The 27,496-nt window shown below is 40.1% G+C and overlaps 2 protein-coding genes across 3 annotated transcripts; one reads left to right on the top strand and one right to left on the bottom strand.

Moving 5' to 3' along the window:
* The first annotated feature begins 2,436 nt into the window (after positions 1 to 2,436).
* Positions 2,437 to 21,559, top strand: nup98 (nucleoporin 98 and 96 precursor). 2 transcript variants are annotated; one of them, XM_083564510.1, is made up of 33 exons: positions 2,437 to 2,627; positions 4,586 to 4,692; positions 5,319 to 5,414; positions 5,654 to 5,839; positions 5,922 to 6,058; positions 6,180 to 6,287; positions 6,373 to 6,550; positions 6,754 to 6,911; positions 8,810 to 8,950; positions 9,038 to 9,170; positions 9,258 to 9,350; positions 9,442 to 9,585; positions 9,706 to 9,836; positions 10,258 to 10,445; positions 10,554 to 10,673; positions 11,142 to 11,425; positions 11,519 to 11,632; positions 11,717 to 11,855; positions 11,943 to 12,120; positions 13,068 to 13,226; positions 13,883 to 14,110; positions 14,398 to 14,530; positions 15,327 to 15,738; positions 15,842 to 16,074; positions 16,208 to 16,465; positions 16,553 to 16,710; positions 16,794 to 16,934; positions 17,616 to 17,767; positions 17,947 to 18,168; positions 18,883 to 19,124; positions 19,279 to 19,433; positions 19,547 to 19,658; positions 20,368 to 21,559. In XM_083564510.1, the coding sequence occupies exons 2-33, from the start codon at positions 4,614 to 4,616 to the stop codon at positions 20,571 to 20,573; spliced, it is 5,418 nt and encodes a 1,805-aa protein (XP_083420636.1). In that variant the 5' UTR covers positions 2,437 to 2,627; positions 4,586 to 4,613; the 3' UTR covers positions 20,574 to 21,559. The 2 variants fall into 2 exon arrangements, with proteins under 2 accessions (XP_083420636.1, XP_083420637.1); XM_083564511.1 differs by having other exon boundaries at positions 2,440 to 2,627; positions 8,810 to 8,938.
* Positions 21,560 to 25,613: 4,054 nt separating this feature from the next.
* On the bottom strand, positions 25,614 to 26,552 carry LOC310739454 (olfactory receptor 4E1-like; the record flags this gene model as incomplete). Its single annotated transcript, XM_083565380.1, has 1 exon — positions 25,614 to 26,552. The coding sequence occupies one exon, from the start codon at positions 26,550 to 26,552 to the stop codon at positions 25,614 to 25,616; it is 939 nt and encodes a 312-aa protein (XP_083421506.1).
* Between the last annotated feature and the right edge of the window lie 944 nt (positions 26,553 to 27,496).

The raw sequence follows: 27,496 nt of genomic DNA, 5'->3' as shown, positions 1-27,496 counted from the left end.
GCATGGCACAGAAGGTTCCCCTGCTTAAACCAGCACATGTCCAGGCACGTCTTAAGTTTGCAAATGACCATTTGGATGATCCAAAGAAGTCATGGGAGAAAGTCATGTGGTCAGATGAGACCAAAATAGAACTTTTGGGTCATAATTCCACTAAACGTGTTTGGAGTGATGAGTACCATCTCAAGAACACCATCCCTACTGTGAAGCATGGGGGTGGTAGCATCATGCTTTGGGGGTGTTTTTCTGCACATGGGACAGGGCGACTGCACTGTATTAAGGAGAGGATGACGGGGGCCATGTATTGCGGGATTTTGGGGAACAACCTCCTTCCCTCAGTTAGAGCATTGAAGATGGGTCGAGGCTGGGTCTTCCAACATGACAATGACCTGAAGCACACAGCCAGGATAACCAAGGAGTGGCTCTGTAAGAAGCATATCAAGGTTCTGACGTGGCCTAGCCAGTCTCCAGACCTAAAACCAATAGAGAATCTTTGGAGGGAGCTCAAACTCCGTGTTTCTCAGCGACAGGCCAGAAACCTGTCTGATCTAGAGAAGATCTGTGTGGAGGAGTGGGCCAAAATCCCTCCTGCAGTGTGTGCAAACCTGGTGAAAAACTACAGGAAACGTTTGACCTCTGTAATTGCAAACAAAGGCTACTGTACCAAATATTAACATTGACTTTCTCAGGTGTTCAAATACTTATTTGCAGCTGTATCATACAAATAAATAGTTAAAAAATCATACATTGTGATTTCTGGATTTTTTTTTTAGATTATGTCTCTCACAGTGGACATGCACCTACGATGACAATTTCAGACCCCTCCATGATTTCTAAGTGGGAGAACTTGCAAAATAGCAGGGTGTTCAAATACTTATTTTCCTCACTGTATATATATATATATATATATATATATATATATATATATATATATATATATATATATATATATATATATACTATGTATATATATATATATATATATATATATATATATATATATATACTATGTATATATATATATATATATATATATATATATATATATACTATGTATATATATATATATATATATATATATATATATATATATATATACTATGTATATATATATATATATATATATATATATATATATATATATATATATATATATATATATATACACAATCCCCTCCTTTACCCCCGGTTTATCACGGAATTTGTGGATAGAACGATAGACCAAAAAAACATATAGGTAATTGTTTTAATAGAGTTTTATGTTGAAATAAGGAAATGTACAAGCAGAGAAACTACACATAGGCTACTACAGAACTGTATACTGTACAGTACATGTACTCAATATGAATGTGATACAGTGCACTGTTTTTCTAGGAATTTACACAAAATTCATCTCGCTATATTCTTGCAAATGTTTTCTGTGTGTTTAAGTGTGTGGGAGGATGATTTACGGCTTAAACAAGAAAAAAAAGCATTTCTGGGGTGACTTTCTTTGATTGCAGGTGGTTTTGGAATGGAACCACCAAGATATATAAAGGGAATTACTGTATTTCTATTTAGGGCGACTTTTACTTTAACTACATTTTAAAGTGAATATCCTACTTTTTACTCAATTACATTTTTTTTAAGTCTGTTGTTCCTTTTTATTTATTTGTGGATAAAAACTTAACTGGTCAAACACACAGAAATCCACCGATCAGGATCGAGCGCTCGCTCTGTTTTGAACTTGTTTTGATTGGCGCTTGGTGTATCTACTGATCACCAACTTACAGTTCAGCACTAGTTCAACGCTTAGAGAGGAATAAATGTTAAAAGAAACTCCAGACTCGAACTCGCCACAACACCCGCAGCCTCATTTACATGGTGTTGAAAAAGAAGGTTTTGGGCTCATGATCGTTGTAATAGAAATCAATCAGTGTTTGACTCATTAATATCAGTGTTTTTACCTAAACTGAGTTGATTGAGCAACGAGTCTTGTGGAAAAAAAATTATAGGAACATTATAGCCATAATAAATCATAGTACTTTGGATACTAAAGTACATTTGAAGGTAAATACTTTTGTACTTTTAAGTGAGAGGTTTGCTTTTACTGGAGTCATATTTTATCGAGTGGATCTCTACTTTAACACAACTACATGATTTGTGTACTTCATCCACCACTCCTTCACTTCACCAGTCATAATGTTATAATGTCATAATGTTATTCCTGGTCTGTGTAAAAACTCTTTTTACGAAAGGTGAGAAACTTTAATCAGACACCTCTCACTCCAGCCATGGACTGTTGAGTCCTCTCTCATCTTTCCTTCATCTGTCAGCCAACAGACAGAGAGAGAAACACCCATGCACAGTGTTTTGCATTATTATTATTTTTAATAATAATAATATTTTATTATTTTTTTGGAAACGAAAGTGTAACACGAGTTGCACTGAGCTCGTGTCGAATCTGCTGTTCAGGTTTCGAAAGCCAGTGGCGCAGTTGTTTCCCTCCACGCAACTTCTCCAGCGATATGTTCTTCAAATGCGCCACTGGCAAGCGGAGATCTTTTGACACCATCCAAAATCAGAGGAGTTCCTGAACGGAGAGAAAAGAACACGTTTTGCTCCCGAAAACAACCCAAAAATTACTTCCGGTGAGTTTCCTGCTCGGACTTTGTGGTCGGAATTGAGCTGAACCGAACCGTTTCAGCTCGCGCTCAAGCGCCTTAGCGATGCTAGTCAGCCCGCTAGCTAGCCGCCTTTTGAATCAGAGAATCCGAATGATTTGAGGGTCAAGGCGGATATTATTATTTAAAAATGTTTATTTTTGTATATAATATTTTATCGAACACATTTTAGAAGTCATTTAACATGTGTAAGTGTTTATTAAAAGAAAATGGAAGATGGTTCGGTGAAAGTTGAGACTAGCATGCTAGGTTTTAGCTAACACACTCGGAAGCGGTTCTCTAGAGCTCGCGCATTGATCCCGACATGTTGGACACGACATTATATTATATTAAGGATAAAGTAATTAAAGTTATACACGTATAATGGTTTATTATGGCGCTTAATCCGAGGCTGACCGGAATGATGATTTTTTTTCCCGGTGTGTGTACGTGCACGCGCTGGATTCTACAGGATCAATCCGGTTTATAACCACATGGTTGCATCGTCCTGTCCCAGATAAAGTGTGTGTGTGTGACTAAAACTAATGGCATCCTTCAAATGTATTAAAACACAAACACCTACAGCAGACTTGTATGGAATCCAGGCCTGGACTCAGCACTAGGCCCGTGTTTCTCTCTCTCAACCTTTTCTTTCAGTTTTAAGCTTTAGGGTTTGTAATAGATAAATTTTCTATTATATTTTGAGAATTGTTGTATAGTGATGCGTTTCCCTTCAGGTCACGTGGTGTCGGGGGGTTTCCTGGCGTTTATGGTTGACTTCAAATGAGCCCTGACTCTAAATACCTCCATACATATACAAATAATAAAAAAGGGGAAGAAATTATACATGAAATGAAAAAAAATGTCCTACTAAATGCATGCATTTATATCCTAATGCTATGCGTTTGGATGTGCCAGTGTCATATCTGGACCATTTTTATAGTTTATATTATGCATATGGAAGAAAGTGAGTGATTTCTTGGGGGAAAGTTTGGGGTCGTCCCCCACAAATTACACATTCGACATAAATAAAATAACACCAAGATTCATGACCAATTTGACCTTTTTTTTTTTTTTTTTTTTTTTTTTTTTTTAGTTTTGCAAATATAAGATCTTTCTGTCTATTCCTGTGTCTTTACAGGGAAATTTGTCATAAAGCATTTAGGAACAACACATGTGCCCAAAAACATGACAAAGTTACAAAAAAAGTATTCATTTGAAGGAAATTGAATTGTACTTCTAAATAGCTTTCTGTTCAAAATCAATTAATTCAATTAAACCTGAATTTCCCAGTTGTCAGATTGTGGTGTTGAAAAGACAATATAAAAACCCCCCACTTTTTTCCTTCTTATTTTTTTTAAACAAGAAAACCAAAATAGAACCCAAATTACATTCATGTTTTCTTAGAAAGATTCATTGTATGGACCAAACTATTGATACGCATGACATTTCCAGGAATATGCACTTTTTTCCTAAACTGTTACCACATAGTTTGAGTCGCGCAATTGTATAAATGCCGTCTAGAAGCTCTATATGAGAACTAGGAGACCCAAACATGTTTGTGCACAAATTCAGCTCCGTGGAGATTGGAATGGAAGATCTCCTGCTATAGAGCTTTAAACCCTATTAAACATCTTTTGGGATAAACGCTGACTGCACCCCAGGCCTCCTCATTTTACCTATGTGTTACCTGACTCTAATTATGAGTGCAAATGAGGACTAGATGGGAAATAGACTGTGTTTAAAACGCAGATGCCAATCTTAGGGTCAGTTGTTTAAACTTTTGTACAGTGGCAGTTCTTGGAAAGAATTTCTTCAATATACAGCGTTTATTTAACTACAATAGCAGCAGGATGGATGAGGCAAATTTGGTGGGCAAGTCGGTTCTTTGTATGTAGAATTGAAAAAAATAAATGTTTGAATTTATTTGTTTGTGTCTTTGGCAGACTTATGCAGTGTCCATAGCAGAGCAAGATGTTTAACAAGTCGTTCGGTACTCCCTTCGGAGGAGGAACAGGAGGATTTGGGACTTCATCCACGTTTGGGCAACAGAGTAAGTATTCAGGATGTTGCTTATACTTAACCCTTTACCCCAGTTTATAAAAAGGGGTGGGGGGGGGAGTATTTAGTATTATGTCATCTGAACAGACAATCTTCTGTCGCTTTATACAGTGTATCACAAAAGTTAGTGCACCCCTCACATTTCAGCAGCCATCTTAGTAGCTATTCATAGTGATTGTTAGCAAACAAATGGTTTACACAATAGCATTTAATTAAACTATACCATGTTCATGTGATGAGGCTATACAGGTTTTGGTTATCATGCTGATGTTTCACTTTCATCCGTGACTCGAGCGTGTTTTGTTTTCATGTGCTTGTGCATCCTGCGGTTTTTCGCTGCCACACGAGCTCCGCTTTGCATAACGTGCAGGTTACAGTCTTCTTTGTTGCGTTTAATATAAAATGCTCCCATGACTTGGGACGCACACTCTTTCCTGCTGTCGGTTGACCCTGTGCTGTCCACCATTTCACAAGCAGCCTAACTAATCAATAACCGCATTCGTTGACAAGGAATTTAATTATGGATTATGGTTGTTGCAGCTTTAATAAATACACTTGTCCAGATTTAAGGTTGCTATTTTATCTAGTTGCATGCTTGTTTTCACGTTCGTTTTCCAGACACGGGGTTTGGAGCGACAGGTGGTTTTGGTGCTTCTGCTTTTGGAACCACAACCAACACCGGTGGACTTTTTGGGGCAACACAGAACAAACCCGGTATGCTACTGCTCTTGTCATTTCTACAAGTTGAATGATTTTAAGTTTTGGGATCGTGATCTCGCTTTTCAAATGTTAGATCTTGTTCTTGATCTCTGTGGTTGCAGTAGTGCTCTCTCTCTGTGTGTGTGTGTGTGTGTGTGTGTGTGTGTGTGTGTGTGTGTGTGTGTGTGTGTGTGTGTGTGTGTGTGTGTGTGTATTTGAATCCCTGGGTTAAGTAATTCTTTTGCTTCACTCAGGTGGGCTTTTTGGCTCCAGCACATTCAGCCAGCCCGTCACTTCGTCTACTAGCAGTGGATTCGGGTTCGGTGCCACAAGTGGCGGTACCTCGAACAGCCTCTTTGGAAGTACTAATACAGGAAGTGGAGGGCTTTTCTCTCAGCAAGGAAATGCATTCGGTGCCAATAAACCCGCCTCTTTTGGTAGTAAGTACAGTTTAATACAAATGTGATCAATTGGGGGGAGATTATTTTTATTATATTTAAAACATTGGTGTTTGTTTTGCAGCTTTTGGAACCAATACCAGCAGCGGAGGATTGTTCGGGGCAACCAACGCTGCCGCTAATCCGTTCGGCGCAACCTCGTCTCTGTTCGGACCCTCTGGCTTTACTGCGACGCAACCTGGAACGACTATCAAATTTAATGTAGGTTTGAATAAAAAAAAAAATTATTTTTAATTTTTTAAAATGTTTTATTTTTATAATATTGTGGGGATTTTGTTTATATGGATCATATAACTTTGTACTTTTCTTGCTTTGCTTTCAGCCACCAACCGGAAGTGACACGATGGTCAAGAGTGGTGTGACGACCAGCATCAACACCAAGCACCAGTGCATCACAGCCATGAAGGAATACGAGAACAAATCTCTAGAGGTCAGAGGCAGCGAGTTTTAATTCTGGAATCAGGAGTGATCACTGATTGATGTATTGGGTTTAATAATTGTTTTTTACCGTTCAGGAGCTAAGGCTGGAAGATTACCAAGCAGGAAGAAAGGGACCCTCAAACCCAATGGCAGCCACTGCAGGCGGCTTGTTTGGGGCCACAGCCACTGCACCTCCCAGCACTGCTGCTGGTCTGTTTGGCTCCTCGGGTACCGGCTTCAGCTTCAACCAGGCCAAGCCTTCATTCAGTGCTGGTATGTGTATACGTGTTCAAATATTTAGATCAGAGAGATGTTTCTTTTTTTCTTTTTACACTTAAGCTGTGTGTTCAGTTATCAGTAATTATATAATTTAAAAATGTTTTTTTTTTATTATTGGAAATTTTTGCTTTGGTACACTTGTGTAGCATCTGTATGGTTTAAGATACATAAAACTAATATAACTAACTGTTCCATAGGTACCAGTGGCTTTGGGGCGACCCCGGGTGGTTTATTTGGGCAGCCAGCTCAGACTAATAGTCTCTTCAAGCCCTTCAGTCAGCCCACCACCGCCCCAAACACTGGCTTCTCCTTCGGGGGCACCAACACCATGGGCCAGGCCAACACCAGCACTATGGTTGGTTCACACACAGCAAGCACTTTTATACACTATATGACTAAAAGTTTTTGGACACCCGATCAAGTACGGTTTGTGTGTAAGGGGGTAAAGTCAGGTACTGATGTAGGCGACGGTTTTTGGGGTGCAGTCGGCATTCACATTCATCCATGTTCAATAGGGTTGAGGTTCAGAGCTCAAGAGTTAAGAGATCTTCCACTCCAACCCATGTAAGGCAGAGTTTGCTTTGTGCACAGGGGTGTTGTCATGTTTGGTCTCCTAGTTCAAGTAAAGCGAAATATAATGTTACTGCATCCAAAGAATTGTGTCTTGAACTTTGGAATTGTTTAGGGAAGAGCCACATAAGTCTGGTGTCCCATTACTTTTGTCCATCTAGTGTAGATAATAGCCCTGATGTATTTACACATACATACCGTATTTTTCAGACTATAAGCCGCTACTTTTTTACCACGCTTTGAACCCCGCGGCTTAAACAACGAAGCGGCTAATATGAACCCCATAACATTAGACCAATGAAATTTCCGAACGGAAACGAAAAAACACACTTCACCTGTGTTTTGAGCTGCACGGCATCGGCAGAAAAAAACCTTCCACCGGTGGTGCACGATGATGCCAAAAGATAAACTCTCGAGAGAAATACAGTGGTACCTTGACCTACGAGTTTAATTCGTTCCGTGGATGAGCTCGTATCTTAATTTGCTCGCACATCAAATCAGTTTTCCATATTGAAAATACTTAAAATGGCATTAATCCGTTCCAACCCTCAAAATTACACCCCGTTTTTATGTTTCATGTTATTAAATTGGGAGAATACATTTCTAAATAACATATCTTGAATAAAAACATAATAGAAAGAGTATGTAAAGATATAATAAGGTTTTATTTAGTGTATTTTCCTTGGAGATGAGACGACTTGAGCTAACGAAAACGTGTGTGTGTGTGTGTGTGTGTGTGTGTGTGTGTGTGTGTGTGTGTGTGTGTGTGTGTGTGTGTGTGTGTGTGTGTGTGTGTGTGTGTGTGTGTGTGTGTGTGTGGGGGGGGGGGGGGGTAAGAGGTGATAAGTGGAGGCGGAGGGAAAACTGTTTTTTTTACTATCACTCCTGTACACTACGTATCCCTAAAATTTTTACTTTTTCTTTTTTGCTTATCTTAATTTTTGTCACAATCTTTGCTTTCTGGCTTCGCTTCGCCATCTAGCAGCGCCGTCTCGAGCTCGTACCTCAATTTTTTTGCTCGTGTAACAAAGCAAAAAAATCGACCGAGTGACCGCTCGTACCTCGGAAAACTCGTACATTAATGCACTCGTAGGTCAAGGTACCACTGTAGTTGTGAAAGGAAGGAGAAAGACAGTGAACAATGACTTTCTTGGTAGGCTACTGTTTAGATACAAGCCGTTGTAACGCGTTGAGTCTGGGTGAAGGGAGAGCTCGCTAACTCCACGTGTAACAGAAATCATATAAGCACAGACAGGTTTCCAAAACTCGTGCTTTTTTATTTTCCTTGGCAAAAGCGTTACGGGTTAGTCAAAGAAACTTAGAAATGAGCATCAGAAAATAATAAGGACATAATCCTCGGTCTCCACACACGCAGTAATAACGGAAGAATGCGGCGGCAGGCTTTTCCCAAAATACCGCTTTGCTCTTAAAAGAAGCGCAACATATTGCATTTAGTGTCTTTCATTAAAGCCGGTGTAAAGTTCATTAGTTTAAGTGTAGACACCTATGGCTTATAGACAGGTGCAGCTTATTTATGTTAAAAATAAAAATCTTTGTCAAATTCAGTGGGTGCGGCTTATGTATGGGTGCGCTTTATAGTCCGGAAATTACGGTATGTGTGTGTATATATGTGTGCACGCAGTCGTCTTATATGTACACTGTTCTCTAACTATCTGTGATCAGGGTCTGTTCGGGAACACTGCTGCCTCGCAGGCTGGAGGTCTGTTTGGGAACACGGCCAACACCAGCACGGCCGCGGGCTTTGGCACGGGCACCGGGCTCTTTGGGCAGCCCAATACCGGCTTTGGGAATGTGGGTACACAGGTGACTTGTCGAAGACTTTTAGCAATTTTTGTTCACATGACATTTTTCATTATGAATATTTTTACTAGAAAGTTTTTGTTCTTACAGAATCTGTTTGGTAACAAACCTGCGGGGTTTGGCACCACCACCACGAGTGCTCCCTCCTTTGGCACAGGCACTGGCCTGTTTGGCAACAAACCTGCACTAAGTTTAGGGACAAACACGAACACTTCCAGCTTTGGTGAGTGAAAATTCCTTGTGTTCTGATTTGTAATTTGGTGGTTTTTAATTTCAACGGCTAAAGACTGCTATTATACACGTGTCTCAGGGTTCGGAGCCAATCCTGCTGTAGGTAGTTTGTTTGGAAACAAATCTGCGACCGGAGCACTCGGGACAGGACTCGGAACGGGTTTTGGAGCAGGTACGAGATATCGTTCAGAAGATGTTGTGTTTTAGGCTCTTGTAGAAACTGTCTTTTTATTGAGAGTATTTTCTTACACCATTCTTTCAAGGTGTAGGTGCAGGTACAACGTCTCTGTTTGGAAATAACCAGAACAAAATCGGATCCACTCTGGGGACAGTAGGGGCATTCGGGGGCAATAGTTTCAACACGGGAAACAGCGCGCTGAACTTTGGAGCACCGCAACAACCCGTCGGTGAGGAGCACTTTTAAAAACAAAGATATTAAGATTAGTTCTTTGTGCCGATGAGATTTCTAATTTAAATAGATTCATTGGTGCGCAGTCTGCTAAACCTTTTAAGTTTTTGTCTTTCAGCCCTGACTGATCCCAATGCAGCAGCCCAGCAAGCAGTGCTCCAGCAGCAGCTCAATGCGCTGAACTATTCTCCTTTTGGAGATTCACCTCTGTTTAGAAACCCACTCTCAGACCCCAAGAAGAAAGAGGAGGTGGGTAACATTATGCAATAGTCTTTATTAGAGGTCGTCTGATTAGTAGATTTTACCGATAGCTAGGTTTGATCGTTTTTACCGATAACCGATTTAATCAACCATTTAGTTAAAAAAAAATAGATAATGGATTAAAAAAATAAACACTAAAGAAAATTAATTAAAATAAACGTATTTATATAAAAAAATAGTGAATGTGCTAAATGAAATAAATATGAATTAGATTAATAAATGCAAGTTTTTTCCAGATTTAGTCTTTATCAGGTTTTTCTATAGTTAGTTATTGGGGCTATGATGAAAAATCAGAATGTCCTGAATAGTTTGTCTAATTCTAGTTTTAAAATTAGTTTTAAAGTTGAGATTTAAAAAGCTGATCCCTCATATTTTATATGTAATCTTTGCTCGTTTTCACGTCAATTAGCGCCTGAAGCCTACAAATCCAGCCGCCCAGAAAGCCCTGACGACCCCTACACACTACAAGCTCACCCCCCGTCCTGCCACACGTGTGCGTCCCAAGGCCCTCACCTCATCAGGTTCTGGGAAATCTCAGCTTTTCGATGGGCTAGACGACGATGAACCTTCTCTCACTAACGGAGCTTTTATGCCCAGGTAAATGGCAATATTCAAAGAGTGCTATATTGAAACCAAGAGCTTGTGTGATTGTCTAGAATGCCATAACGTGCACGGGTTGAAGCGTTTTATTTGTTCTGTCTTTAGGAAGAGCATAAAAAAACTTGTGTTGAAGAATTTGAACGGAAGCAGTCTTTACAACAGCCCACTGAGCAGGGAGACTGAAGACTTGAACTCCCCATCAGAATACCCAGAGAACGGCCTCAGGTCTGATATTATACCTGTATCTTGGAACTGTTTGGATTTTTTGGCTCTGTAATAGAATATTGGCATACTGCATGTAAGCTTGAGAACATTCATGTTCGACGTTAACCAGTTTTGTTGATTGAACTATCAAATGTAGCAAAAATGTACACCGATAGTTTTTCCGGTTTGTTTGTACGCGTGAGGCTTTGCGCCTTATGGAGAGCACTATGTTATATAAATGTGTAATTGATTAATTATTTAATTATATATATAAATAACTTTTACACGTTATTATTCAGTATTTTGATTTATTTATTCATTTTTATAAAGCTCAGCACTATTTTACATGGTGTGTGTTTTGTTTTTTGATCCAGTATTGATTTAATTAATCAACCATCGGTCCAACCTTGCTACCGGTTTCGGTAAAATCGGTCAACCTCTAATTCATGTTGCTCTCGTTAATGCTATTTGTGCACCATTTCTCTTCAGCCCGAGAGCAGATACAGAAGAAAACCAAGACCTAGAGCCTGAAGGAGGCGCAGAGGACGACCTGCAAGTCTCAAAGTTCTACACCAACCGCATTACTAAGCCCATCCTGCACACCCAGCCCAGTCCCTTACTGCAAGACACTATCAGCGAGCTGAACATGCGCAGAGCCATCAGCGCTCGCAATGGCCTGGACCTCAGCAGTGAGGACATCTCTTTGGGAGACGAGAGTATTCAGGAAGAGAGGGACGAGGAGCTGGAGGCACAGAGAACTCCTCACCCAGCAGGTAGGTGATGACCGTAGTCATTGAAGTTCACAATGTTCAATCTGAAAAACCATCGTGGATCTATGGTTGACTTTTCCTCTTTTGTGTCTGCAGGTATTGTGCTCACCCGGGTGGGCTACTACACCCTGCCGTCCATGGAGGATCTTGGAAAGATGCTGAATGAAAATGGCGAGTGTATCGTCGAGAACTTCACAGTTGGAAGGAAAGGTATACTATGCATAACAATTCTTAAAATGTTTAAATTTTATTTATGTTTTAGATAAATGTTTAGTAACCGTAAATGTGTTCCAGGCTACGGCTCCGTTTACTTTCCTGGGGAAGTGAATTTGACGAACCTGAATCTCGATGAAATTGTGCACTTTAGACGAAAGGAAGTAATTATCTACTCTGATGACAAAGATAAACCTTCTGTGGGAGAGGGCCTGAACAGGTTAGAAGCACCATCTATTGTATTTCTGATGCTCTTCATCAATTCCTGTCCATTCGTGTAAAAAGACACAATACATCTTGTTCATAGACCAGCAGAAGTGACCCTTGATGGCGTTTGGCCCAATGACAAAACCACATGCAATCAGATCAAAAGTCCTCAGCGGCTGAGCGAGATGAACTACGAGGAACGCCTAGAGAACGCTTCACGCAAGCAAGGCGCCCGCTTCCTGGAGTACAGACCTGAAACTGGTTCCTGGGTGTTTGAGGTATTTGAGCCCATTTTTTTTCTTTTTTTTGGCTTTATCACGATTTGTATTTGTTCAATTATAGAGGCCTGTATGATGGATTTATTTTATTTTTGAATTGTTTGAAATTCACTGTCAATCACGTTGATTGCTGGAGCTATCGGCTATTGATAGTTTTTCCGGGTTGTTTTACAGTATGAGAGCGACCTCTAGACTCATGTTTCCATGACCACATGCTGTTTATTTGAAGAGTCTGTTTTGTTTAAATTAATTTTGCTCATAACTTTCAATGTTTTTATTTATTCTGACTTTTTTTCAGTTTAAATTCGTCTTTTATTTACCTCAATATTTTATAATATAATTATATTTATTTCATTTGTCACATTTTCATGATTCAGTACCTTTTCTATTTTTTATTCTTGTTATAAAGTTCAATGCACAGGTTTTTTTATTTTATTATATAATATAAAATAATCGGGGGAGTGGTGGCTCCAGCGGTTAAGGCGCTGGGTTGCCGATCGGAAGGTCTGGGGTTCAAGCCCCGGTATCGCCAAACTGCCGCTCTTGGGCCCTTGAGCAAGGCCCTTAACCCTCTATGCTCCGGGGGTCCCTTACGAGGAAAATACCAAGGTCCGTGACGTAGGGCCGCCTTTCCGTGGGCTCACCACCTGCAGGAGGGACCGTAAGGGACGGTGCTGTGAGAATTGGGCAGCAGTCGAAGGCGGGGGCCTGCTTAGACTGCTGCCCCCGTGACCCGAATTACGGATAAGCGGGAGAGAATGAATGAATGAATAAATGAATATAAAATAATCCAGTATCTATTTTAAAAACTCAGTTGAATAATTAGTTATTTAGATTATTGTATTGTGCTTATTAGGTGCATTTTATTTAAATAGATTTTTTTCTGGCACTTCATCTCACACTATTTATTAACCTCTGGTTTGTCATTGTGCATCGTTCATTATCAGGTGCCACACTTTTCCAAGTACGGCCTGCAAGCCTCAGACGAGGAGGATGACGTACCCCCGGCTAAAACTGAGACGAAGAAGATTAAAACGGCCATCTCGGCGGGACTGCAGCAAATCCCACTGCCGCAGCAGCACCAACAGATGGCACCACAAGCTCAGGTAGACTGAGGAACACGCTACGACAAACACAAGTTCATCTGTACCTTTGTCTCCTGTCCTGCCGACCTAAACCCTGGGTGTCCCAGTTCAATCATGATGCCTGATTATCCGAAACATTTATAGTTATTGCTTTTCGGTGGTTTGGCTTGAATGCTATGCAGGTCGTAACTGGTTTGCCGGTTAGATTATAAGCATAAACATGTTCAGAGTTGATTTAACATCTTAGGACATTACATAATGTGTTTGTGTAACAATGTGTGTGTGTATGTGTGTGTGTGTGTGTATATATATATATATATATATATATATATATTAATTAGTTGTTGTTTTTTTTTACCGGTGTATTTGAGAGTGAAAATGGGCTGGTGAATGTACTTGCTTTCTAAATTGCATAATAGATTTGATGTTTCTCATTAATCATTTTAGCAAATGATTTTGTAGTTTGTGATCAATTAAAATTTCTTGTTGTTTGAAATTGTGCATGTTAATTTTTGTCATGTATTCTACCGGAAATAAAATTGCTATATTGTATGGCAGGAATGTAAAGTGTGTCTTTTTTTTTTTTTTTTTTTTTTAAGTGGTAGAGGGAGAATCTTTAATATGTGCTTTCATATAAAAATGCGTGTCTCACAGTCTGTCTTTGCACGTACGTGTAGAGTACGGCGGTGCTGGAGCTTCTGAGCCGCGTGTCCGAACTGGACAGCGACATGGCCGATATTACCCAGGAGCCTCCAGCGGATGGAGTGTTGTGTGAGGAGGATGACAGCGTGTTGGAGGATGACACCAGGATGGCACTAAGAGCAGCGACCCCTGCTGAGCCAGAGCCCATCTCTGCCTCCAGCCAGATTGCCTCCTCGTTAGGAATCAACCCACACACGCTTCAGGTTTTAGCATCGTTCATGTGACGCCGTTGCACTGCACTTCGCAGACATGCTTGAATATACAATTATTTTGTTGAGTTTAAGTCTTTTATATATATATATATATATATATATATATATATATATATATATATATATATATATATATATATATATATATAAAAAATTCTTTTTATTTATTTATTTATTTTTTTATTTTTTTTTAACATAAATATTCATAAGCATGCAAATTCTACCCTGACCTTTTATATGCAATATGCCTTGTACATTTATTCTTGTAAATTACGCAGATTATGAAGGCATCCCTGTTTGCGGGCGACGACGACAACGGCGACCTCTTTTATGAGCAGTTCCCTCTGAAGGTTTTGGAGGAGGTGTCGTCTCCCCGGCTCTTATTTGCAAAATCCCAGGCCAGACTATCAGGTTGGCACATTTTAGCACCAACACACCACCACTTCTGCCATGGAATAGTGAAGAACACTGATTAACAGGTGCCATGATGAAGATAGTGGGTGTCAAGTTTATTTGTATAGCGCTTTTCACAACAGACATTTGTTTCAAAGCAGCGTTACAGAATTTTAAGAGTTAAGGTGAACTGTGTGTATTTATCCCTGATGAGCAGCCATGGTGACTGGCAAGGAATTCCTTTTGATGTTATGAGGAAGAAACCTTGAGAGGAACCAGACTCAAAAGGGGAACCCATCCTCATTTGGGTGACATCAAGAGTTTGATCATAAATCTTACAATACAGAACACTGGAGATGGAGAAATAGCAAGTGAACATTTCGTCCTTAATATTGCTTGTTAGAAGCAGGAAAATGGCGAGCGTAAGGATTTGAGGGAGTTTGACACATTGTGATGTCTAGATGTCTGGGTCAGTAAACTGCAGCTCTTGTGGGATGTTCCTGGTCTGCAGTGGTCAGTATCTATCAAAAGTGCTCCAAGGAAGGAACAATGGTGAACTGGGGACAGGGGTCTGATGTGTTTGTGTGTATATGCATGCGTATTTAGAAACATGTTTTGCACAATAGTTCCACTTTTTCCTCCTAGTACTCAGACACCCACCTGTCATGTTTTTATTCGCCACTAGAGGGACACACCACACAGTAGTGAGCCATTGTGTTGGACTGTTGTGGCCAATGCAAGAAGCCCACTTTCAACAAATAAGCTTGTTTTAGATCTTACTGAATTATTTATTTATTTATTTTTCTTTTAAAAGTCGGTGGCCTTCTGCAGAGCAAGTTGACTTCTGGTGGAGGGCTGTTTTCACAGCTGCCTGAGGTTCCCTTCGGAGCGATCCTTCAGAAACCGAGTAAGCCAGCAGAAGCTCCATGGCCCTCACTGAGCACCTCGATCGTATTGCCTCCTCCAGTCCCTGAGGTCACTCTGAGGACTGTGGGAGCACGCAGACTGGATGGCCCAGTGCCTCTCGACAATTCAGTGACTGTGGGAAAAAGCCGTCTCTTGATGGACGCAGCGCTGTATATGGGCCGCTCTTTCAGGGTGGGATGGGGCCCTAACTGGACACTTGTGCATTGCGGGAATCGTCTCAGCACATCTGCGGAGCCAAAGGATCAGAACAAAGACTCCATGGGCTTCGGGTTCCTGCCCAGACCTATGAAGAACCGGCAGTGAGTTGCGCAGATGATGTGAATGTAGACTTGATAGTACGTTAAGAGAAATGCAGCCTTTCTTTTGATAGATAAAATTTATTTTTCTTTATATTTGCTTCAGAATCACTGAAAGCCCCTTTAAAGTACATCTGGAGCAGGTGGTGGGGATGGAGCCCAAGGAGACGTCGGAGAGCCTGGCCGTGTACCACCAGCCGCTTGAGATCGGGCTCAGGCACAGCACCATCAATACTGACCATATCTGCCCTTTCATCCAGCCAGAGAAAGGAGTGAACGCTCTGCACGATTATGCTAAGTGGATCTTAGAGGTTCTCAAGCAGCAAGGAGCTGGAGATGGTAAAATTATCTCCTACAGCTTTTGGGAACCTTTTAGATTTAGCAGTAATGTGACTAAAATATTAGCTTTAGTTGTAGTTTTCTAACAGAACTGGAACCCCTGGTGATTTTGTTCATCTTTCATTTCCATCAGTTGTTCTTGGTCACTGGCAGCAAGTATGGACTCTGTGTGAAGCTCTTTGGGGGCGGCTCGCAGATCAGGATTTGAAGGTCGGCGGAGGTTATCGGGAGCAACATGCGAGAAGGCACGGTTTCTCCCTCTGGCTATCTGAGAGCGCCGCCCAACGCGTTCAGGACGAAGTGGGCCACAAGCAGCACCACGTCGATGCCATCTTCAGCTACCTGACTGGCAACTGCATCAGTGAGGCCTGCAAATTAGCCCAGAAGAATGGTGAGAAGGGGAAACCCATGGTTGAGAGCACATCGCTGAATCTGCGTGTTTAGTTCCCGGGCTTATTGTTCGTATGTTTGTCTGTAGGAGACCATCGTCTCTCACTGCTGCTGTCCCAGGCTGTGGGTTCTCAGGGCAGCAGAGATCTTCTGGCTCTCCAGTTAGCAGACTGGAACAGAATGCAGACTGACTCTTTCATCCAGGAGGAGAGGCTGCACATTTTCGCCCTACTCGCAGGCAAACCTGTATGAAGTGGATGTGTGAGAAAGAGAGAATATTTTTTCCAGGTAAATGTTCTATGCACTGATTTGAGTTTGTTGGATTTCAGGTTTGGGAGGCAACAGAATGCTATATAAACGTGTGCTCCGAACTGGACTGGAAGCGCTGTTTGGCTGTGCACCTGTGGTACATGCTGCCCCCCACAGCCTCTGTGGCAGACGCTCTCGCCAAATACGAAGCCGCCTTTCAAGTAAGATTTATACCTCACGAGGTACCAAACCTTTTTATTTCCCATTGAAGAAGAAATCGTGTCAAGATTGGGTGAAATTGAGATGTTCAGGGTTGTCTGTTAGCCAAAACTGGTAATGGAAATATTTATTGGATTTTTAGGCCATTAGAAAAGTATTGAATTTTATTGGCTGAAAATTTCCTTTCACCATCTTTACCCTAAATCAGAGCTCCCCAAACCTTTGGCCTTCTGAACAATGCCAGAGACAATTTGAAAATTTTAAATATATGTTTTTCTCATACCTGCTTTTAATAATAAAGGTTGGCTTTCAAACTGAAATTTCACTTAGCTCCAGCAAACGACTATCGGTGGCTCAACCTCTAAATAATGATCAGCTATCTGCAAAAATCAGTACCCATAGTTTTTCCAGCTTCCAGTCCGCTGTCATTACGAGAGCGCCCTCTAGAGGCAAATCACGGACACTGTGACTTAACATTTTTAAAACAATTTTAAATAAAATGCCTGCCTGTTTACTTAATATCTAAAATGTTTTATAGTTTATGAAATAAAATGGAATAAATCAAATTAGTTTGGCACAAATTGAAATTAAATAAATAAAATTAAATAAATGGATTTTTTAGAACCCATTTGTGTAATACAGATTTCCTTATAAACCTGATTTTTATTTATTTATTTGGTCAGGGTTTGGACGATGGAAGAAAATACGCATGTGCTCCTCTCCCTCCTTATATGGATGATGCAGAACAGGACGATTTGGAGGAAATGGAGGATACAGAATCTAAAAAGCCGCTTTATGACATCTGTTTTCATTTACTCAAACTTTACAGTGACAAGTAAGTAGACATTTTGCGTCTTTGAACTTTGTGCCTGTATAGGCGAAGTGAGCCCCAGCAAAGACCCGAGCTAAGCACAAATTGACAGTTATTTTCATTACAGGCAGTTCTTTAGGAAAGATCAGGACTGTTCAATAGCGAACGGTATGTTCTCATTTTTCCAATGTTGATTTGTTCAGGCACTACAGTCTGCAGCAGCTGCTGGACCCCACTACGGTGACGGCAGAGCAGCTTGACTACAGGCTAAGTTGGCACCTGTGGAACGTGCTCCAGGCCCTGAATTACACCCACCTGTCAGGGTCATGCCAGAGTCTCCTACACACGAGCTACGCTGCCCAGCTCGAGAGCGCAGGCCTCTGGGAGATGGCGGTTTTTGTTCTGCTCCACATCCCTGACCCATTGTGAGTATTGTGAGCACTGTGAGTGTGTGGAAACATTCTAGAAGTTTAGCCGGCTTCAAAAAACATGGTTTAAATGAGAAAAAAAAGTTTATCGTGCACAAGTTTAGCTTTTGCTTCCTTGATGATTGTTTTAATAGTTTCAATTACCACCTGCATTTCCTAATTTAATTTTTTTTCCCTGCCATATTTTTGAAAGTTCTTTTTATTTCAACTTTATTTTTGTTGTGTACAAAATACTCATGCTGTAGTCATGGGAATGCATGACATTTATTTAATAGCACCACCTACAGGACTGGAGTAGTGATGGGAAGATCGGATCATTTCAGTGACTTCGTCCCACAGTGGGGAAATGTGTTACAGCAGCAAAGAAAAAGAAATGCAAATAAATAAAAGAATAATACATAATGTAGTATACAGTATATACACAACACCATGTATAAATAGCTCCATCAAATAAACAAATTGTTAGCAAACGACCATCACTAGACTGGAGGACTTGTATCCGGTTAGATTTATAACCATTGGCTGTTTGTAGGCAGGAAGGGCTTCCTTTAAGCCAATGTTACTCAAGCTGATGCGTTCTGTCTGAACTTCCAATTAATGCTACTAACAGAGAGTGATCTAAATCTAATCATCACACTTGCTCCGAGGTTGACTATCAGAGTTCTGTGTTTGCTAAGTGTTTGTTTAATGTGTCTATAAATGGGCGTGTAGGCTTCGAGAGCATGCTGTGCGGCAGATCCTGAACCAGCATTGCACTCTGGAGGAGACCAAGGAGTCTGCAGAGAAGGAACGCTTCCTCACCGACAAGCTGCTCATCCCCAAGCAGTGGATTCATGAAGCTAAGGCTACCCGGGCTGGCAGGGACGGAGACCGGCACCGCGAAGCGCTCCATCTGTACAGGGCCGGACACTGGAACCGCTGCCATCGGCTCGTCATCCAAAACCTGGCTTCAGGTTTGTCCACGTGGAGCAGTAGTAATAGCCTAAAATACTACAGTACACGTTTCATCTAGTTTTTAATCGCTCATCCTGAATATATAACTTATTTCTGCTCAGTATGTTTAAGCTCAATTGTGTGACTGAATTTTTTGTTCCTCCGCTTTTCTAGACTGCATTATTAATGATATCCACGGGTATCTGAAGGAGTTCCTGGAGGGCCTGGCAGTGCCCGAGCGCAGCGTGCAGATACAGGACTGGGATACGTCAGGACGTGTCTATCTGGACTACATTTGTGTAATTCAGACTCTAAAAGCCATTCAGCAGGTACATCACAACTCTACTATAAATGATGACCCAGACCCATATTATATTAATCCTTGTTTATTGGTAGATTCTTGCCGTCATGTTTAATATCGCTTATTCAAAAATCTGCATAGATGGACAGCCCTGGATACGAGCTGGAACGGCTACAAACAGACGTGACATCCCTGTGCAGCAGGATTGAACTCCTTCCCTGTTTCAAGGCCAAAGACAGACTGGCCCAATCAGGTGTGTGGTTTATAAATACATGCGCGCGCACACAAAAAGTAACACTAAATAAATTAGATCAGTTACAGATAAAATGAAAAATAAGACACTTCAAATAAACACATGTAGTGTCAGTGGTTTGCCTCTAGAGGCCGCTCTCGTACTGTATAATGTAACTCCGAAAGCTATTGTCATGGATTTTTGCAGATTAATAGGCAAAACTGATGAATTAGTCGGCCTTAAATTTCGAACATTTTAAAATAAGTAAATATATCATACAGACCTCTTTAATTGAGCAATTATAAACATGAATAAAGCCAAAAACAAGCTCATACCTAAAAGACCCAGGGACCTGTTTTAGGTTTGTACTCCAGGAAGCAAGCACCTTGCATTCCAAATAAATAAAAAACAAAATGGATTTGTAAAATAGACACTTAAACCTCAGGATTCGCTTCTAGAGGCCACTCTTGTACTGTATAACGCAACCCGGAACCCAACATCAGAATGGATTTTTGCCAGTAGTTACAGCCGTCAATTATTGTTGCGACTCATCGGTTTTGCCAATTAATCAGTTGAAGTCTAGTAAAAGAACTATACTAGTAAAAAAATAATTTAAGTAAACTAAAATGCCATTTCACAAGAGGACCAAAATCTTAAAAGCGCACAGAAAAAAGAAAAATTTTAATTTCTCCAACCTTTTGTTGAAAAACTTATTTTGCTTCACATCCAGAAATGGCCAAACGTTTGGCTAACATCCTGCGCGCAGTGCTAAGCCTCGAACTGGGCGGAGACGGCGCCGTGGATCCTCGTCACATCCCCCTGTGCCAGCTCGCGCCCCACATCGGACGCTTACCCATGCCTGAGGACTACGCCCTGGAGGAACTCCGCAGCCTCACGCAGTCTTACCTTCGAGAATACATCGTCGTCAGTCACTGAGAGCAGCGACAACTTGGACTTTTTTTCAACACTTTGGTTTCACCTCGAACACATAAACACGTTTATTTCTCAGTCAATGCTGCATCTGGAGTGCATTTTACTGATTATTGCTGCTTTATGACGACACGTCATGAAGTTTTTTTTTTGTTTGTTTTTTCCATTTATTTTTTTTTTTTTTTCATTCTATCTCCCCTCCGCCCGGGTTGGAGCTCGTTTGGCCTGCGATCAGTAGGGAGAGAATTCCTATGGCTGTTCTCACCAGCTTTTCAACAATATCATTCACTATTTAACATCATTTACGTTTAGTTTAGGTTTTAAGTCTCTTTTTTTTTTTTGTTTGATGCTCCGGTATCTGATCTGACGGCAGAAAAAACATGGAATTAGTTATTGATGGGGTTTTTTTGCTTTACTAGATGTGTTCATTTTGAGGATACGATTCGGGCGTGGCCATGCTCATAATTTTTGAAGTACATTCTGATCTTTTTAAGACAGCTATAGATTAGAGATGATGTGTAACCCTCCTCAGACGATTCATCCTCACTCGGCACCAAACGACGGTGACGGTAAACCTGTAAAATGGCCATGATATCTATTTTTGTAAGATTTTGTACATACACCAAACAGGAAAACGAAATTGTTCGCGTTTTTCGGCAAACGTAATATAAATTGACGGGTAGAGCTGCAAAGGGTGAAAGAGGGGATGTATTTAACGAGCGCGCGTGCGGTCAAACCTTCCCGCTGCCACGCTTTGATTGGCAAGAGTACGCGTATATTTTTTATCGGGCCTGCTTCAACGCCGTTTTCCAATCCTCTTTGTTTTAATTTCTCTGTAGTGTAGAACAACCCCCCCCCCCCCCAACGATTAACGTGCAGATGTGTGGTGCATTCTACCCTTAATGCTGAGCATGCTTGAGCAAGAGTACTTTTTCTAAAAAAAACAAAAACAAAAAAAAAAGGGAATAAAATAAAAATTGATATTTTCTGTTTGAATCGGTGATTTCTATTCTGAACTTACACATCACATGCGGAAATCTGTTCACATTAGATTCAGACACAAACTGATCAGGCATCACATTATTGACAGGTGACGTGAACAACACTTTCTTCATCATGACACTTGTTAGTGGGTGGATCTAGTTATTAGGCAGCAAGTAACCATTTTGTTCAAAGTTTGCGTGTTAGAAGCAGGAAAAATAGAAGAGAGTAAGGAGTTGAGTAAGGAGTTTTGGAGCGTCTCCAAAACTGCAGCTCTTGTGGGATGTTCCTGGTCTGCAGTGGTCAGTATCTAAAGTGCTCCAGAGAAGGAACAGTGAACCGGCGACAGGGTCGAGCCTCATTGACGCCTCAAGTAGCTTAAACTGCTGAAGAAGTTCATGCTGGTAATGTTCAACAGGTAATGAGTGTTTTGCCATCAAAAGAGGAAACAACACAATAATTGGCAAGTGGTTATAATATTCTGCCTGATGTGATGTCAGAAAAAACTGGAGTTCAGGTTTTACTTAACAGAAGTAGATGATGAGCAAATTCCAACTGATCCAGCTTTTATTGAATGTGTATTTAGTTTTCAGATCTGCTTTGCTCACTCTTCTCCAGAGATACTTACAACTGGCCCATTAGCAGAGGTGGGAAGTAACGAAGTACAAATACTTCGTTACTGTCCTTTAGTAGATTTTTTTTTTTTTGTATCAGTACTTTACTTCACTATTTATTTTTCAGACAACTTTTTACTTGTGTAATTTTTGCACAAATATCACGTCTGGTATGGTATAATGTCCTGTCCCTCACTCACCATAGATGTAGACTAGTTTACGAAGCTAAGAATAAGCAGGACAGAAAGCAACAAGAAGTAAAACTAATGTGGATGAGACAGAGGGAGTCAGTGATGTAAACATGACTGAGATCAGACACATTCCTGATCACGTGATCATCATCATCTTTTCTCTGTTTGTGTTCTTTATGTGGATGTTCAGCCTGGACATTCATTAGGTAACATTTTTTTGATTCGTTTTGTATTATATATATTTGTATGGTGTATATATTAGGCTGTTAAAGTTTAAATTCTTTTAAACGGCATTACATTTTATTAACGCGCGATCAATTCAGTGCACATTTATGTTTTTACCATTTTTTTTTATATAAAAAAAATAATAAAAATACATAAATGGCTAAATATTAAAACATTCAGCACAACATACACAACATTTAAGACGTCCTTTCTTTACTTAGATATAAAAATATAAATAAACTTTAAAAAAATATTTTAAATCAGTAAACATTTGTTTTATTTGTTACACCAAGTCTCAAATCAAACACCAAATCGGCCATGATTCACACAATTTACCCTCTGGGTGGCGTTTTGTTGGTTTTTCTCTCATAATGGCGAAACGAACTTAAATTACTGTCTTTATTGATCGTACTGATAAAAACAAAACATCATTCAAATCTGTAAAATCTCATTTTATTTGTATACACTCATCATAACAAAACGTTGTCTTATAAAATAAAGTAAACCGACAGGGGGCGCTCTCTGCCATGTCATCTCCCTTCACAAACACAAATAAAACAACCTGAATCTCAGTGAATATTTGCCTCACAGACATAAATATGTGTAGAAACCTCGAAATGTCTTTTACATAAACCAGTTCACATAGGTATGTAATCGGTAAGATTACATAAATCAGTATTATTTATACCATAAATGGGTATGATTATAATAAAAGCTCCTTGACTTGAACACGTGCAGTTACTCCGGTATCACCTCATTAACTGTCCGTGTGGAAACATAGCAAAGGTTCCGTTTGGTGTCCTGATGATTTACGTCATTTAAACCTTATCTTTATGTTCTATGTTGCTTAAAGTATTAAAAACAGGAAGTATTAATATATGGTACATTTAGAACAGATAGAAATGTGCGATTGAGTTGTGATTAAATAACTAATTTGATTGACAGCCCTAATATTAATATGATGTGAGGTCCAGTTACCAACATGACACTAAAACAGCTAGAAGCAATAACTACTTTTTAATTAAGTACATGTCAGAGCAAAAACTTGAGTAAAAAAGTATAAACAGTACTTTAACGTTTTACCCGAGTATTTTAAAACATAAGTATCTGTACTTCTACTTAAGTAAAGGATGTGTGTACTTTTGCCACCTCTGTCCATTAGCGACGGCTTGGTGGTCCTGGAATTCTTCTCGTGATCTTTCGATCAGAAGTCCTCAACACCTTAACCACCAAGTGAGATTGATGAGTGGGTGTTTTAATAAAATACAATAAAGAACATAAATTTTATTACTGTGCCCACCAAAAGTAATTTGTCATTTTTATTTGTAGAGTGTTTTTAAAAATGGACATTGTCTCAAAACAGCTTTAGAGACAAAGCAGTTATACATTCGTTTACACAACTTTATATAAAGTTAGTGTCTGTAAGTCTGTTCCTTATAATTGTAAATTTATCCCTAAAGAGCCAGTGGTGAGTGTGGCAAAGAAAAACTCCCTGAGATGGCATAAGGAAGAAAACTTGAGAGTACCCAGACTCAAAAGTGAACCTCATCTTCACTTAGCATCCATTCATTCAAAGCAGAGAAAGTGTTTATGGGATTAAATACAAGGTAAGGTATTTAAGCACAATCTCTAATATAAATAATCCAGAGCGATTTCACATTTAATTCGCTACCTGCTGTTGTTATCATTATAGCCGGCGTAACGACGAAACGAACTCAAATGATTGTCCTAATTGATCTTACAGATAAGAACTAAATACATCATTCGAATCTGTTAAATTTCTACTTTTATTTTTATACACTTATAAGAACAAATCGCTTTTGTAAAATAAAGTAAACCGACAGGGGGCGCTGTCTGCCATGTCATCTCCCTTCACAAACACAAATAAACAACCTGAATCTCAGTGAATATTTGCCTCACAGACATAATAAATATATGTTTCAAAAGCTGAAAATGTCTTTTACATTAACCAGTTCACATTGAAAACAAATATTTTCGGATTACATAATCGGTATAAAAGTTAGTAAAGGTACAGTTGCACCGGTATCACCTCAATAACTGTCCGTGTGGAAACATAGCAAAGGTACCATGTGGTGTCCTGATGATTTACGTCATTTAAACCACCATAATTACTTTAAAACATTTACAATAATTTTTTTCTCTTCACGCTCTGTTGAGTTTGGTTTCACTAATAATAAACATGCATTTGCTTTAGGCACCTATATTTCTGCATGCACATGTTGATTAAAGTATTAAAAACTTTCAAAGTATGAATTTAAGGTACATTTAGAACAGATATAAATGTGTGATTAATCATGAGTAAACTCATGACAATCATGCAATTAAATATTTGAATCTATTGACACATACGTATACAGTATATACACGCACACGTGCACACACTTTTACACACTTGACACCTTTTTCACGTACTGTTCATCAATCACAGCCTTTGACATGCATTAAAATCTGAAGAGCTTTTATCAGTTTAAAGTAGGATATGAAGTACATGATGACAGATCATTGAGATGATGATGTTGATTCGACTATTTAGTTATCTGAAAAATATATGAGTATAGAATCATGAGAGCAAGATAATACTTGATTTTTTACTCGTACACTATATGGACAAAACTTTGTGGACATCTGACCATAAGATTGGTATGTGCTTCTTGGACATACAATTCCACATTTTGTTGCCGTTTGCTGTTCAATAGGATTAGAGCTCTATAGCAGGAGATCTTCCATGGAAAGCATAGCTTCATGCGGCTGGTTTTGTGTCTGATGCATTACCATGCAGGGACAGGCTTGAAAGGAAAGTTTCATGAAAGTGACAAATGTCTGACTCCACCTCTGTGGTAACAAATATGGGTAGAAGCACATTTGGCCGGAAAAAACTCAGGTGTCCCAATACTTTTGCCTATATAGTGTACGGATCCGTTATGAACAGTTACAATGTAATGTAATTGATCCATAACGTTTCTTCTATAACACTGCATTTATGGTTCATACATTTTTATTTATTTATTTTGGAATCATCTTGGAATCGCTTTTCTTCTGAGGAACATCTGCTCGAGCCACCGTCTGATTTCTTTGGTTTGAAGGCCGTAGACGACTGGGTTGAGGCTTGGAGGAATGACATAAATCAAGATACTAGCCAAATTCCGAAGCTCCTCATGAGATGAGAAGCGGTGCAAAATAATGACCGTACAGCTGCATCCGAAGTGAAACAGATACACGATTAGATGGGTGCTGCACGTTTTCACAGCCTTGCTCTTCAGGGTGCTGTTTCGGTTTTTCAAACAGACGCGCGCGATTTTCAGATAAGTCACGAAGATGTACGATACGGAGATGATCAAAAACACGGCGGACATAAATAAGCCGACGATCTGATTCAAAGACAAATCCTCGCAGGAAAGTTTGAACAGCGAAGGATTGTCGCAGTACGGATTGATTATCTTTGAAGTGCAATGTGAAAGCTTTACGGTGAGGCCCAGGAGCACAATTACAGGCAGCGTAGCACTGAACCAGGCGATTACAGTAAGCTTTACGACCATCTTGTTGGTCATTATGGTGTGGTATTGTAACGGGTTACAAATGGCCACGTACCTGTCATACGCCATGATTATTAATATCGTGTGTGCGCTCGTGCTCAACGAGTGAACCCCGAAGGCTTGGATCACGCAAGCGGTGTAGCCGATGTACCGGTCCGATTCGGTCATGATGTCTTTGAGTAAACCAGGAAGTACGACGGAAGCATTGAGCGCATCGCTTACAGGGAGGTTGGAGAAAAGAAAGTATATCGGTTTGTGAAGAGCTTTCTCCATCGCGATCATCGAGACAATGCCAACGTTCGAGACCATAATGAAGACGTAGATCAGGAGAAGAAGAACAAAGACTGGGTAAGCGGAGTAATGTGTAAGCCGCAATCCTTCGACCCGGAGAATTTCGTATCTGAACGTTCCGTTTTCCATCGCCTCCTGTGAAAAAAAAAACAGCATCCTTTTTCAGTATTAATCACCTGTTATACCAGATGGTGAATTTCCAGATGATGAGAGATACAACATATATTTTATTCTAATATCAATACGATATACCCCACCTGTTTTTTTTATTTGACTCTCCCGGAGTTCCTCTGCGATTCGCTGTGTCACCGTAGTGGTCTGGGTGACTTTTATCATCTCTAATGTTTCCTATTCCCTAGCGACATCCTGAAAAGGCAAACAACAATTCGATAACTGCGATAATAACAAAGTGTCGCTTGAGAGTAAAAAAAAAGTATTGGAGGAAGGCTACCCAGTAGTAATGGTTATAAACATGCACTACATGGACAAAAGTATTGGGACACCTAACAATTTCAACCATTTCTACATCATCAGAGCCATGAAGATTATTGAACACCTTTGGAATGAATGTGAATGCTGACTGCACCCCAGGCCTCCTCACCTCACCTACATCAGTACCTGACTTTACTAACACCCTTCATATATATATATATATATATATATATATATATATATATATATATATATATATATATATATATATATAATCTCTACCTCAATCTTCAAAAGTATGAGTTACACCAATCAGAGGTGCAGTTCCTGGGTTACGTGATCAGCTCATCGGAAATCCGTATGGATGATGGGAAGGTGAAGGCAGTACAGGGCACCACCAAGGAACTCCAATGCTTCCTGGGGTTCGCTAATTTCTACCGCCGGTTCATCCAGGGCTTCAGCTTGGTCACCGCCCCTCTCACCTCTCTGCTAAAAGGGAAGGCCAAGACTATGTCGTGGATTACAGAGGCTGAGGGGGCCTTCGAGGAACTGAAGAGGAGGTTCTGTATCGCCCCCTTCTGCAGCACCCGGATCCCCAGCTCCCATTTGTAGTGGAGGTGGATGCTTCCTCCACCGGTGCA

This window comes from Silurus aristotelis, assembly GCF_946808225.1.
Source record: "Silurus aristotelis genome assembly, chromosome: 16".
In the NCBI taxonomy this organism is placed as follows: Eukaryota; Metazoa; Chordata; class Actinopteri; order Siluriformes; family Siluridae; genus Silurus; species Silurus aristotelis.
This window is presented reverse-complemented; position numbering and strand designations above follow the sequence as displayed.

What these genes read in the sequence shown, in the direction of transcription:
- nup98 (XM_083564510.1), top strand. Translation starts at nt 4,614, where the DNA reads ATGTTTAACAAGTCGTTCGGTACTCCCTTCGGAGGAGGAACAGGAGGA. An exon ending in CTTCACAGTTGGAAGGAAAG is followed by an intron (nt 11,633 to 11,716) that starts GTATACTATGCA and finishes AATGTGTTCCAG; the next exon opens with GCTACGGCTCCGTTTACTTT. An exon ending in AGATGGCACCACAAGCTCAG is followed by an intron (nt 13,227 to 13,882) that starts GTAGACTGAGGA and finishes ACGTACGTGTAG; the next exon opens with AGTACGGCGGTGCTGGAGCT.